Genomic DNA, 17,537 nt, shown 5'->3' with positions numbered 1-17,537 from the left:
TCTTCACCTCCTGGCCTGGAGAGGATGTGTGAAGGGTCCAGTCTTCACCTCCTGGCCTGGAGAGGATGTGTGAAGGGTCCAGTCTTCACCTCCTGGCCTGGAGAGGATGTGTGAAGGGTCCAGTCTTTGTCTCCTGGCCTGGAGAGGATGTGTGAAGGGTCCAGTCTTTGCCTCCCGGCCTGGAGAGGATGTATGAAGGGTCCAGTCTTTGCCTCCCGGCCTGGAGAGGATGTGTGAAGGGTCCAGTCTTCACCTCCCAGACTGGAGAGGATGTGTGAAGGGTCCAGTCTTCACCTCCTGGCCTGGAGAGGATGTGTGAAGGGTCCAGTCTTCACCTCCTGGCCTGGAGAGGATGTGTGAAGGGTCCAGTCTTCACCTCCTGGCCTGGAGAGGATGTGTGAAGGGTCCAGTCTTTGTCTCCTGGCCTGGAGAGGATGTGTGAAGGGTCCAGTCTTTGCCTCCCGGCCTGGAGAGGATGTGTGAAGGGTCCAGTCTTCACCTCCCAGACTGGAGAGGATGTGTGAAGGGTCCAGTCTTCACCTCCTGGCCTGGAGAGGATGTGTGAAGGGTCCAGTCTTCACCTCCTGGCCTGGAGAGGATGTGTGAAGGGTCCAGTCTTCACCTCCTGGCCTGGAGAGGATGTGTGAAGGGTCCAGTCTTCGTCTCCTGGCCTGGAGAGGATGTGTGAAGGGTCCAGTCTTTGTCTCCTGGCCTGGAGAGGATGTGTGAAGGGTCCAGTCTTCACCTCCTGGCCTAGGGAGGATGTGTGAAGGGTCCAGTCTTCGTCTCCTGTCCTGGAAAGGATGTGTGAAGGGTCCAGTCTTCGTCTCCTGGCCTGGAGAGGATGTGTGAAGGGTCCAGTCTTTGTCTCCTGGCCTGGAGAGGATGTGTGAAGGGTTCAGTCTTCACTTCCTGGCCTGGAGAGGATGTGTGAAGGGTCCAGTCTTCACCTCCTGGCCTGGAGAGGATGTGTGAAGGGTCCAGTCTTCACCTCCTGGCCTGGAGAGGATGTGTGAAGGGTCCAGTCTTTGTCTCCTGGCCTGGAGAGGATGTGTGAAGGGTCCAGTCTTTGCCTCCCGGCCTGGAGAGGATGTGTGAAGGGTCCAGTCTTCACCTCCTGGCCTGGAGAGGATGTGTGAAGGGTCCAGTCTTCACCTCCTGGCCTGGAGAGGATGTGTGAAGGGTCCAGTCTTCACCTCCTGGCCTGGAGAGGATGTGTGAAGGGTCCAGTCTTTGTCTCCTGGCCTGGAGAGGATGTGTGAAGGGTCTAGTCTTCACCTCCTGGCCTGGAGAGGATGTGTGAAGGGTCCAGTCCTTGTCTCCTGGCCTGGAGAGGATGTGTGAAGGGTCCAGTCTTCACCTCCTGGCCTGGAGAGGATGTGTGAAGGGTCCAGTCTTCACCTCCTGGCCTGGAGAGGATGTGTGAAGGGTCCAGTCTTTGTATCCTGGCCTGGTGAGGATGTGGGAAGGGTCCAGTCTTTTTCTCCTGGCCTGGAGAGGATGTGTGAAGGGTCCAGTCTTCACCTCCCAGACTGGAGAGGATGTTTGAAGGGTCCAGTCTTCACCTCCCAGACTGGAGAGGATGTGTGAAGGGCCCAGTCTTCACCTCCTGGCCTGGAGAGGATGTGTGAAGGGTCCAGTCTTCACCTCCCAGACTGGAGAGGATGTGTGAAGGGTCCAGTCTTCAACTACCAGCCTGGAGAATATGTGTGAAGGGTCCAGTCTTTGCCTCCTGGCCTGGAGAGGATGTGTGAAGGGTCCAGTCTTCACCTCCTGGCCTGGAGAGGATGTGTGAAGGGTCCAGTCTTTGCCTCCTGGCCTGGAGAAGATGTGTGAAGGGTCCAGTATTTGCCTCCTGGCCTGGAGAATATGTGGGAAGGGTCCAGTCTTTGCCTCCTGGCCTGGAGAGGATGTGTGAAGGGTCCATTCTTTGCCTCCTGGCCTGGAGAAGATGTGTGAAGGGTCCAGTATTTGCCTCCTGGCCTGGAGAAGATGTGTGAAGGGTCCAGTCTTTGCCTCCCGGCCTGGAGAAGATATTTGAAGGGTCCAATCTATGTCTCCTGGCCTGGAGTGGATGTGTGACTAGTCCAGTCTTTGTCCCCCATCCTGGAGAGACTGTGTGAAGGGTCCAGACCTAATTTCCTGGCCTGGGGGGATGTCTTAAGGGTCCAGTCTTTGAATGAATATTTACTCTGCCCCAGCCAGTCACTGTGGTAATGTGGGTGATGTGGTTTGGGCAAGAGGATGAAGACTTGGTCTTCTAGAAGATCTTCTAGGAAAGCTCTTCACCTCCTGGCCTAGAGAGGATGTGTGAAGGGTCCAGTCTTCACCTCCCGATCCAAACGGTCAAACCTGGTCACATTGAAAATGTATTTTTACATTTTTTTCCCAAAATGTGTTGGATCCGTCTGTCACTTTTATTGATTAAACATTTCAGTTTGACCTCTGACGAAAGTTTGTACTGGGCTCGCCTCAATACCCACCCCATGAAACCCTGGTGGACAAACATTGACCTGCACTGTCACGAAAGGGTTACATGCAAAATGTTTTCTATTTCAGTATTAGGGAACAGACTGAGCAATGTGTCACCTTAACAAAAAATATATATATATATTTATGACAAATGTCTCATGATAAACCCATGAGTTATCGGTCATATTTCAGTCAGACCCCAAAAAAAACACAAAAAAAAAAAAAAACAACTGTAGGCTCTGTATCCAAATCTATACATATTGTTTGCTATTTCCTTTGTTAATTAACGTGTCAGGTATAATGAATGTGGAGTACCGTGTATTCCTCCCCTCCCCCACTAAGTGGAATCTTTAATATGAACCCAAAGGCGACTATTTTCACCGGTGAATTATCCAATGCTCGTGATTGTGTAGCCTTGGGCTGGACATAGATTTTAACCACCAGCTTTTACTTTTTACAGCTTTTTTTTTTTTTTTTTTTACAGATACTCAGCAAATAAAAAAGGTTTGGCTTTAGATATACTTAAAGGGATTGATTTACGGATAAGTTTAGGTTAAAGTATGTAGTCCTCCTTTGGGGGGGTTATAAAAAGTGTCCCTCCCCATACAGAATATTAGAGACCCAGACCCTACTCTAAATGGAAGAGTGGGATTGATAAAAAAATTGGCAGTGCCTCCACCCCCGACAGGGCCCTCATCCAGGACAGGGCCCTCATCCAGGACAGGGCCCTCATCCAGGACAGGGCCTCCGCCCAGGACAGAGCCTCTGACTAGGATAGGGCCCTCACCCAGGACAGAGCCTCCATGCAGGACAGCCCCCCCCCCCCCCCAGGACAGGGCCCCAATCCAGGACAGGACCCTCACCCAGGACAGGGCCCTCATCCAGGATAGGACCCCGAACCAGGACAAGGCCTCCACCAAGTACAGGGCCTCCACACAGGACAAGACCTCCGCCCAGAACAGAGCCTCTACCCATGACAGGGCCTCCACCCATGACATTATACTCACAAAACGATTATGAAACACGGGCAATAAGCAATGAGGGACCACCAGGGGTCTCCACTGGGCATCCTCAGCTGCTGTAGGCAGTGGAAGGATGTAGACCTCCAAAAAAACCTCTTACACGTTTCGGGGTGTTCCCCCTTCATCAGAGCCTCCACCCAGGACAGAGCCTCCATCCAGGACAGGTCCTCCACCCACCCGGACAGGGCCCCCACCCAGGACAGAGCCCCCATCCAGGACATCCCCCCCCCCCCCCCAAGGACAGGGCCTCCACCCAGTTCTAATTTAAGGGTTAGATGTTAGATTAAGGTTATTTATTTATTTATTTATTTTCGGGGTGATTAATGACATTTAATGAGTTTTTCAGCTGTGATAGGGTTAATATTGGTGAAACAATGGCAGAAACCACCAGGCATTTTTATTTTTCAATGAAAGCTGGCATAGCGTAGTATGTGGACATTGCAGGCACGTATTATATCAGGAATAGTACTTTTTTTTTTCTTCTTCTTTTTTTTTTTTTTTTTTGTACCGTTATTGAATGAAAAACACAACAACTTGTTCTCCTGCCAGATCAAATAAAAGGCAATCTCGGGTAACAGGTGTTTGGGTTAATCAAAGCTAGCTTGTCGAATGACACAGGAGAGGGAGAACAGCGGCTTCTTCTAGGGTACACGGCGTTGCGCTATCAGCCACCAAACTCTGCATGGCATTTGGACGCACGCTTGGCTGAGCGCTAAGCCGAATTTTATCATTTCCAGGTTAATTTCACATTCTTCTCAGGAATGGGAGCAATGAGTAAATAGATGTGTTCCTGGAGATAGCCGGGCACATGCAGGGGAAAAAGGCAACGTGCCTTTAACGGGCACTGTCCTCCTGACACGCTATGTGCGCTCTTGGCCGCTGTCCGGCATATGGCTGCGTTTGCACTTGAGCTCAGCTGGTTGAAGGAAACAAACTGAATTAACTGTGATGGAGCCAGGAGATGAAAGTCCTTATCGCAGCGCTGTCATTGCTTCTTACTTGTGCTGGACTGGGAATCTGTCTGCTCCAAAGCATTCCTTATTTTTTACTAAATGTGCATTAGTATTGTTAAAGTGTACCTGTCCTCAAGAGAATGAAGCTATAAATACAATATATTAGAGTGTAATGGAAGCCAACCAACAGTATCTCTTTTCACACTGTTATAGTGCTAGACCTTGTCATGGTGTCAGACTTGTATATATCACACAGGGTTCCCAATGGTACAGGCAGGGCCGGTGCTACCACTAAGCGAACTAGGCAGCCGCCTAGGGCGCACTGCCACCTAGGGCGCAGCCATGACCAGTGCCACATTCCTCTCCTGTCACCTCCTCATTCCCGGTGGATGTCACCTCTAGAGAGGGGTGCAATGTATACAGGAAGGGGGGTGTAAGCTTAAAGGGGGGCAGTGTATATAGGAAGGGGAGTGTAGGGTTAAAGGGGGTGTACCATTAAAGGGTGCAGTGTGTGCAGGAAGGGGGTGTAGCGTTAAAGGGGGGCAGTGTGTGCAGCAAGGGGGTGTAGCGTTAAAGGGGGGCAGTGTATGCAGGAAGGAAGGGGGTAATATGTACAGTTTTTTTTTTTGGGGGGGGTGCAAGCAACTGGTCTTGCCTAGGGCACAAAATAGTCTAGCACCGACCCTGGGTACAGGCTGAAAGGCTCCAGGATGGCTATTCTGAGTAGAGAACGCTGATTTTACAGTTTTCCCTGTGATTAGTAACTCCTGGATTGGTCTCAGGAGCCTTCAGGCTTTGTAGAGACTTGGGAGGGATGAAGCCTCTGACCCTGTGTCTGCACCTTACTGGGGACCAGGGTGCAGGGGTGCATCACCTTTATAGTCAAGGCGCTGTCTATGGCACAGTGCTCCTTCCCATGGGGACAAGATTCTGCTGGAGCTGAACCTGCATCCCTTGCTGTGTCTGGTTCTGGTTCTTCTTGCTAAGTCATCTGAGATGCTGGAAAGCTCCCTGTCTGATCAACAGGACAATCCTGCCTTGTGAATTGTTTCTGGTGAGCCTCAAACTCTTTGCTCCTCCCATGAACTTCCTTTTTAAAGCGGAGTTCCACCCTGGGAAAGTATTTTTTAATAAAAATACCCCCGGGACAGTCAGGGTTAGTACATTCCACAATGGATTGGGGGGGGGGGGGTTTTGCTTTTAAATAAAAGTGGACCAAAACCCCTAAAAAATGTACTTCACCTGGTTCGCATGAAGCTGATGACAAGCTCTACATTAAGCTAGTTAACTGCTCACAACACCCTCACTACTCACTGCACATCTGATGCAACAGTTGACTTTGGGCAAAGTCAAACAGTATCCCCTATGCTTCTCATAGCAGCCGCTCCTCCTGCTAAAGATCTGGAGAACCAGAACCTTCCCCTCAAGGATGCCACAGAGGAAATTCTCTTTAGGAGAAAGGAAAGTTGTCGGTGCCTAGTCCAGATTTTTCCTTGTTTTTTATTAGTGTGTAACACAAATTATTCTACTTTTATCCCTGGTGCCCAACCTGTGGCCCTCTGGCACTTTTTGTGCAGCCTTTGGGGCCCCTGCAGACACTAATCCGTTTTTCCCTATTGCCCTGTTAATGGCTGTGGGTAGATGCAGCGTGTTCTGACGGGCAAAAAGCACACAGAGTCCAAGTGCAGTAACAGCAGGGGAGGACTGGGCCAGGGGGCAGGGGGGCAATTGCCCCCTGGGCCTCTCTGATGCCCTGTAAAAAGGCTGCATCGCTTCTGCTACAGACATGCCTAAAGGGTTCCTGGTGAAGAGAAGTAAAAAGCCCCTGCCGCTGACCTACTGAGTGCAGGTTGAATACAAGGACAGAGCGCAGGCCTCCCCCCCCCCCCCAGCATGGATGGTGAAAATTGTGTCTGAGCAGAGGCCAGTTTAATGCCCCAACCAAGCTGTCCCAGTTCCCCCAAACTGTCCCCTGCTGGCCAGGTTGGGAACCAGGATTCAGCTGGTGTGTAGAGAGTATGCACCATGGACCTCTGGTTTTTACTCTTGTATCATGTCTGCAGTCTCTGACTATCTCTTGTATCATGTCTGCAGTCTCTGACCATCTCTTGTATCATGTCTGCAGTCTCTGACTATCTCTTGTATCATGACTGCAGTCTCTGACTATCTCTTGTATCATGTCTGCAGTCTCTGACCATCTCCTGTATCATGTCTGCAGTCTCTGACCATCTCTTGTATCATGTCTGCAGTCTCTGACTAGCTCTTTTATCATGTCTGCAGTCTCTGATCATCTTTTTTGTCATGTCTGCAGTCTCTGACCATGTTCTGTATCATGTCTGCAGTCTCTGACCATCTCTTGTATCACGTCTGCAGTCTCTGATCATCTCTTTTGTCTTGTCTGCAGTCTCTGACCATCTCCTGTATCATGTCCATGATGTTTGACTATATCCTGTTGTGTGTCTGCTGTCTCAGACTGAAAATTCACTGTAGGTTACATGCAGCAGCCCTTTGGTGATGTCAGGGGGGCTGCACTTGAGGCCCCCTATATCAAGAATGTTGACCGCCACTGCCCTATATATTCCATCAGAGTCCCTAAGAGACCCTGTTAGGTCTTTTAAAAGAGTTAAGCACGTCTGGTTCCTGCAGGAGAGAAGAGATGTTGTACTTACCTCTGTGGTGGTCCTTGTGTCCTACCCCCCCTATAGGTAACTAGCCACATGCAAACCTGGGAGCCAAGGCCTTAAATAGAATCTGCCTGACCAAAGATGGCCACCAAGGTCACATGGGGTGCCAGCATCCAATTGGATAGCTGCATCCCTGTGGGGAACCATAGAGAAACTATGTTCGCCTCGACTCCCTCCTCCATCTGTATGCTGCTGCCGAAGAGCGCCACCTGCAGTAAGGAAAATAGACTGCACCTGCCTACATGGCAGTAATTTTGTAATTCAAGTCTCCTAAGGAAAGTCAAGGGGAGAACCATGAGCTTTTACCACCCTTTATTTGCAGTATGCAGGACGTTTCTTTGGATGCACATGGCAGGCTCATGGCTCCAGTTGGTCCTCATATTTTGGAAGGTTCCTTCTTAAAGTAAAAAAAAAATGAAGAGAGATAACCTCTTCCAATGGGTCAGCTGACATCATCCGTCTGCTATCAGCAAACGGCCCTCCGGTCTCAGTAAGGTTTCCTCGGGGACGGATTGTTTCTCCCATCTTTTGTTAGAAGTAATTAGGAGGACAATGCCGGCCTGTCAATCCTCACCATACCAGAATAGCAGGACATCATCCAAATCCCCGTACGCCATTACCATTAATTGTACTTACCATCAACGCACGCAAACCTTCTATAAATCTTCCGAATAAATTTCCACGTTGTAAAAACACCATAAAAGTTCCTCATTTAATACTCCGGGAGATGTATGGAGCGTCTCTATCGATTAGCTGACTTCATTTATATCCCCCATTGAATTGATGCCACAATTAGTCATGAATGATAATAATATTGCTACTGCGGCGCTACGAATGGGCGATATTGGAGAATGTTTATTGAACGATCGCTGCCTGTAGAAGAACGCTGGGAACGCGCGCTCCTTTCTACAGATAGAGATGTCACAATGTTCTACAATGCAGATTGTAAATTGAGGACATCTCCGCCTTTCACCAGAACAACAGTCATTGTCCAGAGTATTGAGTTTGGGGTGACAACCTACAACACAACCACTTACCTGAGACAATGCATGAGGATAGGAAGGATTCCCCCCCCCACTTACATCGGCATCTGCAGTGCTGGGCTGCAAAATTATTTATTTTCCTCCGGTGTCCTAGCCGGGTCCTCTATTCTACATCCCGTTCCCGGAGGACTGGGACCACAGGCCATGTGATCATCACTGGGGTCCAGGCTTAATAACTGGGAACTCCACTTTAATGGAAACAAATATAACAAACAAAAATAATACTAATATATTCACACTATATTACCAAAAGTATTGGGACGCCTGCTATTACACTAACTTTACCCACTTCCCCACCGCACTATAGCCAAAAGACGTCTTCAGGGTGGACCTTAATTGCCGGGAGGGCCTCCATGTACATCCTCCTGTGCATGAGCTGCCTGTGCACTCTCTGCGGGGCGCGCGGCGCACGGCTCGCTCTGTGATCAGCGTGATCCCAGCTCCTTACCACATGATCAGCTGTCAGCCAATGAAAACTACTCACATGATGTAAACAGCAGCCGGAGATCAGCGTGGGGAGAAAAAAAAGGCGATCGCCGGCTGCTGTTAGTGGGACATCGGTCCGGAAGAGGAAAAGATCATCTGTGCCCCAGTGCCACCTACCAGTGCCCACCAGTCCCCACCAGCTCCACCTACCAGTGCAGGTCGGTGCCACCTGCCAGTGACACCTATTAATGCCCCATCATTAGTGCTGAATCAGTGTCACCTACCAGTGCCTGTCATTGCACATCAGTGCCACCTATTAGTGCCCATCAGTGCCACCTATCAGTGCCAAAAATTAGTGCCCTTCAGTGCCACATACCAGTGCCCATCGGTGCCACCCATCAGTGCCACCTATCAGTGCCCACCAGTGCTGCCTTATCAGTGCCCATCTGTATCACCTATCAGTGCCCATCAGTGCAGCCTATTAGTGCCAGCTCATCAGCGCACATCAATAAAGGAGAAAAATAACCGGTTTCCAAAATTTTATAACAAACTATAAAAGCTGTTTTGTTTTTTTTTGTTGTTTTTTGTATTTTCTTTCAAAATTTTCGGTCTTCAGCAAAAAATAAAACCCCCCAGTAGTGAATAAATACCACAAAAAGAAAGCTCTATTTGTTTGAAATAAATGATAAAAATCTCATTTGTGTACAGTGTTGCATGACTGCGCAATTGTCATTCAAAGTGCGACAGTGCTGAAAGCTGAAAATTGGCCTGGGCAGGAAGGGGGTGAAAGTGCCCGGTAGGCAAGTGGTTAATGGTATCCAAGTCTTAGTCCGTAGGGTTCAATATTGAGTTGGCTCCACCCTTTGCAGCTATAACAGCTTCAACTCTTCTGGGAAGGCTGTCCACAAGGTTTAGGAGTGTCTATGGGAATGTTTGACCATTCTTCCAGAAGCACATATGTGAGGTCAGGCAATGATGTTGGACGAGAAGGCCTGGCTCGCAATATCCACTCTAATTCATCCCAAAGGTGTTCTATCAGGTTGAGGTCAGGACTCTGTGCAGGTCAGTCAAGTTCCTCCACTCCAAACTCGCTCATTCCTGTCTTTATGGATCTTGTTTTGTGCATCAGAAGATGGGGACACTGTAGTCATAAAGGGAGGGACATGGTCAGCAATAATACTCAGGTAGGCCATGGGGTTTAAACTATGTTCAATTGGTACTAAGGGGCCCAAAGTATGCCAAGACCCCCACACCATTACACCACCACCACCTCCCTCACCTCCTCCCCCACACCATTACACCACTACCACCAGCCTGAACCATTACCCCCCTCCTCCCCCACACCATTACACCACCAGACTTTGACAAGGACCAAATTGTAATATGTAGACGACTGGCTCAGAGAAACTCCAACACTGCAGCTCTTGTGGGATGTTCCCGGTCTGCAGTGGTCAGGACCGACCAAAAGTGGTCCAAGGAAGGAGAGCCGGCCAACCGGCGACAGGGTCATAGGAGGCCAAGGCTCATTGATGGAGGTGGGGAGGGAAGGCTCATTGATGGAGGTGGGGAGGGAATGCTCATTGATGGAGGTGGGGAGGGAATGCTCATTGATGGAGGTGGGGAGTGGAGGCTCATCAATGGAAGTGGGGAGGAGAGAAGGTTCATTGATGGAGGTGGGGAGGGAAGGCTCATTGATGGAGGTGGGGAGGGAAGGCTCATTGATGGAGGTGGGGAGGGAAGGCTCATTGATGGAGGTGGGAAGGGAATGATCATTGATGGAGGTGGGGAGAGAAGGCTCATCAATGGAAGTGGGGAGGAGAGAAGGTTCATTGATGGAGGTGGGGAGGGAAGGCTCATTGATGGAGGTGGGAAAGGAGGGCTCATTGATGGAGGAGGGGAGGCAAGGATCATTGATTGAGGATAGGAGGGGAGGCTCATTAATGAAGGTGGGGGAGAGGCACATTGATGGAGGTGGGGGGAAGGCTCATTGATGGAGGTGGGGGGGAGGCACATTGATGGAGGTGGGGAGGGAAGGCTCATTGATGGAGGTGGGGAGTGGAGGCTCATCAATGGAACTGGGGAGGAGAGAAGGTTCATTGATGGAGGTGGGGAGGGAAGGCTCATTGATGGAGGTGGGGGGGAGGCACATTGATGGAGGTGGGGGGAAGGCTCATTGATGGAGGTGGGGGGGAGGCACATTGATGGAGGTGGGGAGGGAATGCTCATTGATGGAGGTGGGGAGTGGAGGCTCATCAATGGAACTGGGGAGGAGAGAAGGTTCATTGATGGAGGTGGGGAGGGAAGGCTCATTGATGGAGGTGGGAAAGGAGGGCTCATTGATGGAGGAGGGGAGGCAAGGGTCATTGATTGAGGATAGGAGGGGAGGCTCATTGATGAAGGTGGGGGAGAGGCACATTGATGGAGGTGGGGGGGAAGGCTCATTGATGGAGGTGGGGTGGAGGCACATTGATGGAGGTGGGGAGGGAAGGCTCATTGATGGACGTGGGGAGAGGGAAGGCTCATTGATGGAGGAGGGAAGGGAGGGATGTGCTGGAAAAACAAGTCCAATCCATGCAGGCCCCACCTTACAACCCACAGGACTTAAAGGATCTGCGGGTGATGGCTTGGTGCCAGATACCACCGCATACCTTCAGAGGTCTAGTGGAGTCCATGTCTCGATGGGTCAGGACACTTTTGGTGGCAAAAGGGGGACCTACTTAATATTAGGTAGATGGTAATAATGTTATAACTGACTGGTGTATGCTTTTAGCAGTACTTAATTTTGTTGTCTGCTCCTTTGGGGATAGTACCTAAAAAATCCCATTTGCTATTTGTGTTTTTTGTATTCCCGGTTACTTAATAACATCCATCTTATTACCTAACTGGTATATATCTTTCAATGACAAATCAATGATAAGGTTAACTTTAGAGCACAGAGACACAAAATAAACCTACAAATCGGAGAACTACAAGTCCTGTTCTATCGTCTCACTGGTGGAACATTCTGGAGTAATAAGTTCCTCAGTAGAGAGGGGGCCGTTCTCCGAGCCGATTCCCACTATGTGCTGTGTAGGGAAATGTGCTTTACTGACGTCTGCACTTGTCAGGCGTTCTTTCTATGTCTGATTCTGATCTGTAAGCTCTATCTTGTTATTTTCCAGGGGTGAGCCTGTTGATCCCGCATGAGGCGATTGCAGAAGACAACTCCTGGGAAATCTATCTGTCAGTCAATCAAGGGGAACCAAGGTAAGGAGAGTGATGGCCACATGTTAATGGAAACAAACAGAAAAGTCTGAAATGAGAAAAGTGTTCTTTGTTTCAGGTCAGTGATACGCGGTGATTGGAATGGGAGCCTCAAATGGCTTTGGTTGGATCTTAAGACAAGCCCTTTAGATAGACTAGAAGTGATTTCTTTTTATATAGTTTAGGTTCAACAATGACCTAAAAAGTATATCACGAAAAATAGAAAATCTCTGATAGGATACAAACAGCAGAAAATGAGCCGATGCCCAGGATTCAAAAATTGAAATTCTCCAGGGCTTCGGTCAGAAAGGCAGTATGGTACATATTTGGTGGGCTTGCCTGAAAGTATATAGGCTATAAATCCGCACTTATATCTTAATCTCTACTGTTTTGGGTTGTAACCTACGTAAAGACCCGAACGGAGAGCTAGTGAAACAAACCCCTGGAGGGGGTTTCATGCCCAGCCGCAAAATGTATCTCTTTCATGTTTGCTGGCACAAAGCAGATGATAGCTCATTCTTGTAGGTCCCCAGTACTACATTTTTCAGAAGTACAATTGCGGTTGAACGTGACCATGATTATTGAGAAGCTATCAGCCATTTCTTTGGTCACCTATAAAAGGTTCTGGAAAATATGTGTGACGGTACCCACCGTCACTGGGAGTGAAAGACAGATACTTATGCCTCGTTTCCACCGAGTGGTACGGTACGGTTCGGTTCAGAACGGTACACCTTGCATTTCCACTGCCAATAATACCCTTTCATGATAGGCGTGGTTTAGCAGGAAAGCTGTGATCGACGATTCTCTGTCAACCAATCAAAGTTCTGCAGAGTGTAGCTCCACCCTGTTGGTACGGTACTAATGTGCTTGGTACCCCACGAAAGGGTCCCAAAAAAGCGGTACGGTACGGTTCGGAATTAGGGTACCATTCACAATGGAAACTGCAAAAATTGCGTACCGTACCGAACCGTACCGCTCAGTGGAAACGAGCCATTAATGGTTTGAATTGCTTCAAGTGGGACAGTAATATTTGTCAGCTGTTTGATTCTGAACGTGTTCATTGAAAGAGCTAATCACATTGGCTTCTGTTCCATGTCCTTCAATGTCAGAGACAGGCTTTCCCTATTGTTTGTGTATTGAGAAGGTTCCAAAATTTGTACGAGCTAAGTTGTTGGCTAGCTTTGTATGAGGGCGGCTGGGAAAATCTGGGATATATATTCATGACTGCAAGGAAGCCGTATACTGACGGAAGACCACAAGTACAGTGTGGGTCGGCGGTTCCGTTACAATATGGTCACCCTGAATTCTGTATACCCAACCGAGCCCAGAAGCCCCAAATTCTGGATCACCTGTCACTCCCTTGAGGCCCATAGAGGGGAGGTCTACCCCCCCCCCCAACTCCTATTTCCCCACCCTTACCTCCTAGCCAGCTTGTACTCCATCCTCTCATACCTCTTCTTGTTTCCCTCTTTATCCTCCTCTTGTTCTTTGCTTCTCTCCCCTTCTTTTTCTTTTTATCTCTATTTGTGATACTGTATTACAATCCGACAACACTGATTACTTATCATTTAGAGCTCCATGAGCATTATTTTTTTCCGCTATGCTCTGTTTTCCCTACGGTAACTATTATTCTACCATAAGCAACATTTTAGCTTTCTTTCTTTCTGTTGATGTTTCCATTTGTCTACAAAACTCATCCGCTATGTTGTCAAACAGATCTGTTTTTTTTTTTGCCTAGCCTAGATGTGGCGCTTGTTAACATTCCTTCTATTCTGTTCTATAACACTTTGTCACTGGGGGTTATCCCTGATTTTTTTCCCCCTGTATTATTCAAAATGGTCAAAAAAACAATTGAACAAGAAAAATAGAGATTCTCTGATAGGATACAAATAGCTTATAAAAGAGCAAATGCCCGGGATTCAAAAATTCTCGGATAAAATACAAGAAACAAGAAAAAAAGCTGATGCCCGGGATCAGATACAAAAGCTGATGCCCAGGATTCAAAAATTCTCAAATAAGATACAAAGAGCAGGAAAAAAAGCTGATGCCCGGGATTCAAAAATTCCCAGATAAGATACAAGAAGAAGAAGTAAAAGAGGGGTAATAATATACCCCACGCTTTCTACGCTTGCAACTAAAATATGTAAATGTGAAATGGTGAATACATTTCTAAAATATATAACAATACCATGAAAATATATAAAGCCGCACGCACCATAGACACTAATACAGTATATAACAAATAGGCTCTGAAAGGAATAATGATATAAATAGTCCTTATGAAAGGTAACAATTATTAGTGTCCATAAAGATCAATCCTGTGCGCGTCTATTCTGGGTGTAATAATACACAATGCAGGGATGTAAATCCAAGGTGGGAACCCCCCCAAAAAAAACAAATCCAGGTAGAGTAGTGCTTGAAATGGAAAGAGATTGTTTCTGGTGAGTTTTTCTGACACACACCCCCCAGCACAGCGGAGGTCCCTCGTGCGGCTTTATATATTTTCATGGTATTGTTATATATTTTTGAAATTTATTCACCATTTCACATTTACAAATTTTAGTTGCAAGCGTAGAAAGCGTGGGTTATATTATTACCCCTCTTTTACTTCTTATCTCTGTGGCAGGAGGAGTTTTTTGCGGCTGCACAGCTTATTTACATATTTTTCATATTTACACTTGTTTATCATTTATTAATTCATATAAAAATTTGTGGTGCACATATTTAATATTTTTTTATTTTTGAGGTGACCCATAGGTGCAGGTGCACAAACCCCTTTTTCTATAAGATACAAGAAAAAGAGCTAATGCCCGGGATTCAAAAATTCTGGAATAAGATACAAGAAAAAGAGCCGATGCCCAGGATTTAAAAATTCTCAGATAAGAAACAAGAAAAAGAGCCGATCCCCAGGATTCAAAAATTCTCAGATAAGATGCAAAGAGCAAGAAAAAAGAGCGGATGCCCAGGATTCAATAATTCTAAGATAAGATATAAGAAACAAGAAAAAGAGCCGATGCCCGGGATTCAAAAATTCTCAGATAAGAAACAAGAAAAAGAGCCGATCCCCAGGATTCAAAAATTCTCAGATAAGATACAAAGAGCAAGAAAAAAGAGCGGAAGCCCAGGATTCAATAATTCTAAGATAAGATACAAGAAACAAGAAAAAGAGCCGATGCCCGGGATTCAAAAATTCTCAGATAAGATACAAAGAGCAAGAAACAGAGCCGATGCCCAGGATTCAAAAACAAAAATTCTCAAATAGGATCCAAAGAGCAGAAAAAAAAAAGCTGATGGGATTAAAAAGAAAATGTAAATTGTCTGATAAGGGAGAAAGTACTGATGCCCAGGATTCAAAAAGAGAAATTCTCCAATAGGATACAAAGAGAAGAAAAAAAGTCGATGAGATTAAAAAAATAGAAATTCTCAAATAGGATACAAAGTACAGAAAAAAGAGCCAATGCCCAGGATTGAAAAATTATCCAACAGGATACAAAGAGCAGAAAAAGAGGCGATGACTGGGATCGAAAAATAGAAATTCTTCGACAGGATACAAAGAGCAAAAATAAAGCCAATAGGATTAAAAAATAGAAATTCTCTGATGGGAGAGAAAGTACTGATTCCTAAAATTCAAAAAGAGAAATTCTCCAGTTGGATACAAAGAACAGAAAAAGAGCCGATGTCCGGGATTCAAAAGCAAAAATTCCCCAATAGGATACAAAGAGCAGAAAAAGAGCCGGAATTCAAAAATAGAAATTGTTGTATCGGATACAAAGAGCCAATGTCAGGGACTGCGGAGAGCAGCGGCACAACATACAACACTGTCTAGAACTGGCGGACTTTATTGAGCGTTTGGGGAAGATGTTAATTGGTAGCGCTGTTCATCTACATTTCATCCATCATATTAACGCATGCCTTCAAGCTCCAATAAATAACATCACACGAAGCAATAAATCTTTAAATGAACCTTTACTGCGAAGAAATCACGTTATGAATTAGGACGAGGTCAGACGCCATTCGCACCTGTCTGACAATTAAGTTGGATGCCAATGGAAGCTTCCATATGAATTTAATAATAAGTGGTTTTACTGGTCCACAATCACCGCATTTATGGAGCATACGGAGTGCACCAAACCAAAGGGACGGGAGATGTGGGAGTAGTTGGTGGAGAAACCCTTGTTGGAAGCACAGAGATCAGATGTTTCTTGTAGTTGGCCCCCAGGTTTGCACACATCTCAGGAGGGATTTTGGTCCACTCTTCTTTACAGATCTTCTCTAAATCCTTAAGGTTTCTTGGCTGTCACAGCAACTCGAAGTTTCAGCTCCCTCCATAAATGTTCTACTGTATATATTTAAGGTCTGGAGACTGGCTAAGCTACTCCATGACCTTAATGTGCTTCTTCTTGAGCCACTCCTATGTTGCCTTGGTGATATGTTTTGGGTCATTGTCATGCTGGGAGACCCATCCATGACCCAACTTCAGTGTTCTGGCTGAGGGAAGAAGGTTCTCATCCAAGATTTTACAATACATGGCCCTGTCCATTGGCCCCTCACTGCGGCAAAGTCGGTCTGTACCTTTAGCAGAGAAACATCCCCAAAGCATCATGTTTCCACCTCCATGCTTGACTGTAGGGATGGTGACTGTAGGGATGGTGACTGTAGGGGTGGTGACTATAGGGATTTTGTTCTTAGGGTCAAAATCAGAATTTTTTTCCCTCCAAACACGGTGAGTCGAGTTAATGCCAAAGAGCTCAATTTTGGTCTCATCTGACCACAGCACTTTCTCCAAATCCTTCTCTGAATCATTTAAATGTTCATTGGCAAACTATAGATGGGCCTGTTCATGTGCCTTCTTGAAGGGGGGGGGGGGGGGACCTTGCAGGCACTGCAGGATTTCAATCCATGGCAGTGTATTGTGTTACCAATGGTTTATTTGGTGACTGTGGTCCCAACTGCCTTGAGATTAGGGATGATCGAACTTTTCAAAAGTTCGGTTCGGCCAGAACATCCAAACTTCCCGAAAGTTCGGCCCGGATTTCAGAACCCCATTGAAATCAATGGGACCCGAACTTCGGTAATCAAAAAACACCATTTTGAAGCCCTAAAACACAAAAAATGCCCCTAAAAAGTGCCTAGGGTTTTTGGTCATGCCCCAGAGACTATTAATCACACAAAAAAAAGTTCTTAAAAATTGTCATTTGTGATAGAGAGCCAATTATTGAAAAATTAAAAAAAAAAAAAAACATTGTTTGGATTTAGTATCTGGGGGGTCTAAAAAGTGTACCTGTGAAGTTTCAGCTCTGTAGCATGTCCAGAACAAGAAAAAAAAGATTGTTTGTATTAGGTCACTTATAGAACAGGATAGTGGCTTCTCTCTTTTCACACCTTGCCGGTTTAGTAGCAAGCATTTTTTTGGGCATTTTTTGGGGTCTTTTGAGGCAGGCAAAACATCTGAACTTGTGTATACGGGTATATATACACACATACTTATATGTATATATACACCTAGACATATATAGGTGTGATAGTAGCAGAAATATATGCTTGCGCTAATGAAATAATTAACACTAATATGGCTCCGCTCCTATAACACCTATATATGTGTAAGTGTAAAATACATATAAGTATGTGTGTATATATACCACTATACACAAGTTCAGATGTTTTGCCTGCCTCCAAAGAACCCAAAAAAATGCC

General features: G+C 46.6%; 1 protein-coding gene across 1 annotated transcript in view; it reads left to right on the top strand.

The window, feature by feature from the left end:
• UNC5D (unc-5 netrin receptor D) overlaps positions 1-17,537 on the top strand; it is a 991,829-nt gene that overhangs the window by 802,277 nt on the left and 172,015 nt on the right. The window contains exon 11 of the mRNA XM_082253174.1: positions 11,762-11,846. Coding sequence (XP_082109300.1) covers positions 11,762-11,846 — 85 coding nt within the window. The remainder of the gene's footprint in view (positions 1-11,761; positions 11,847-17,537) is intronic.

The sequence above is a fragment of the Pelophylax lessonae genome, assembly GCF_965119305.1.
Source record: "Pelophylax lessonae genome assembly, chromosome: 4".
Lineage (NCBI taxonomy): Eukaryota > Metazoa > Chordata > Amphibia > Anura > Ranidae > Pelophylax > Pelophylax lessonae.
This window is presented reverse-complemented; position numbering and strand designations above follow the sequence as displayed.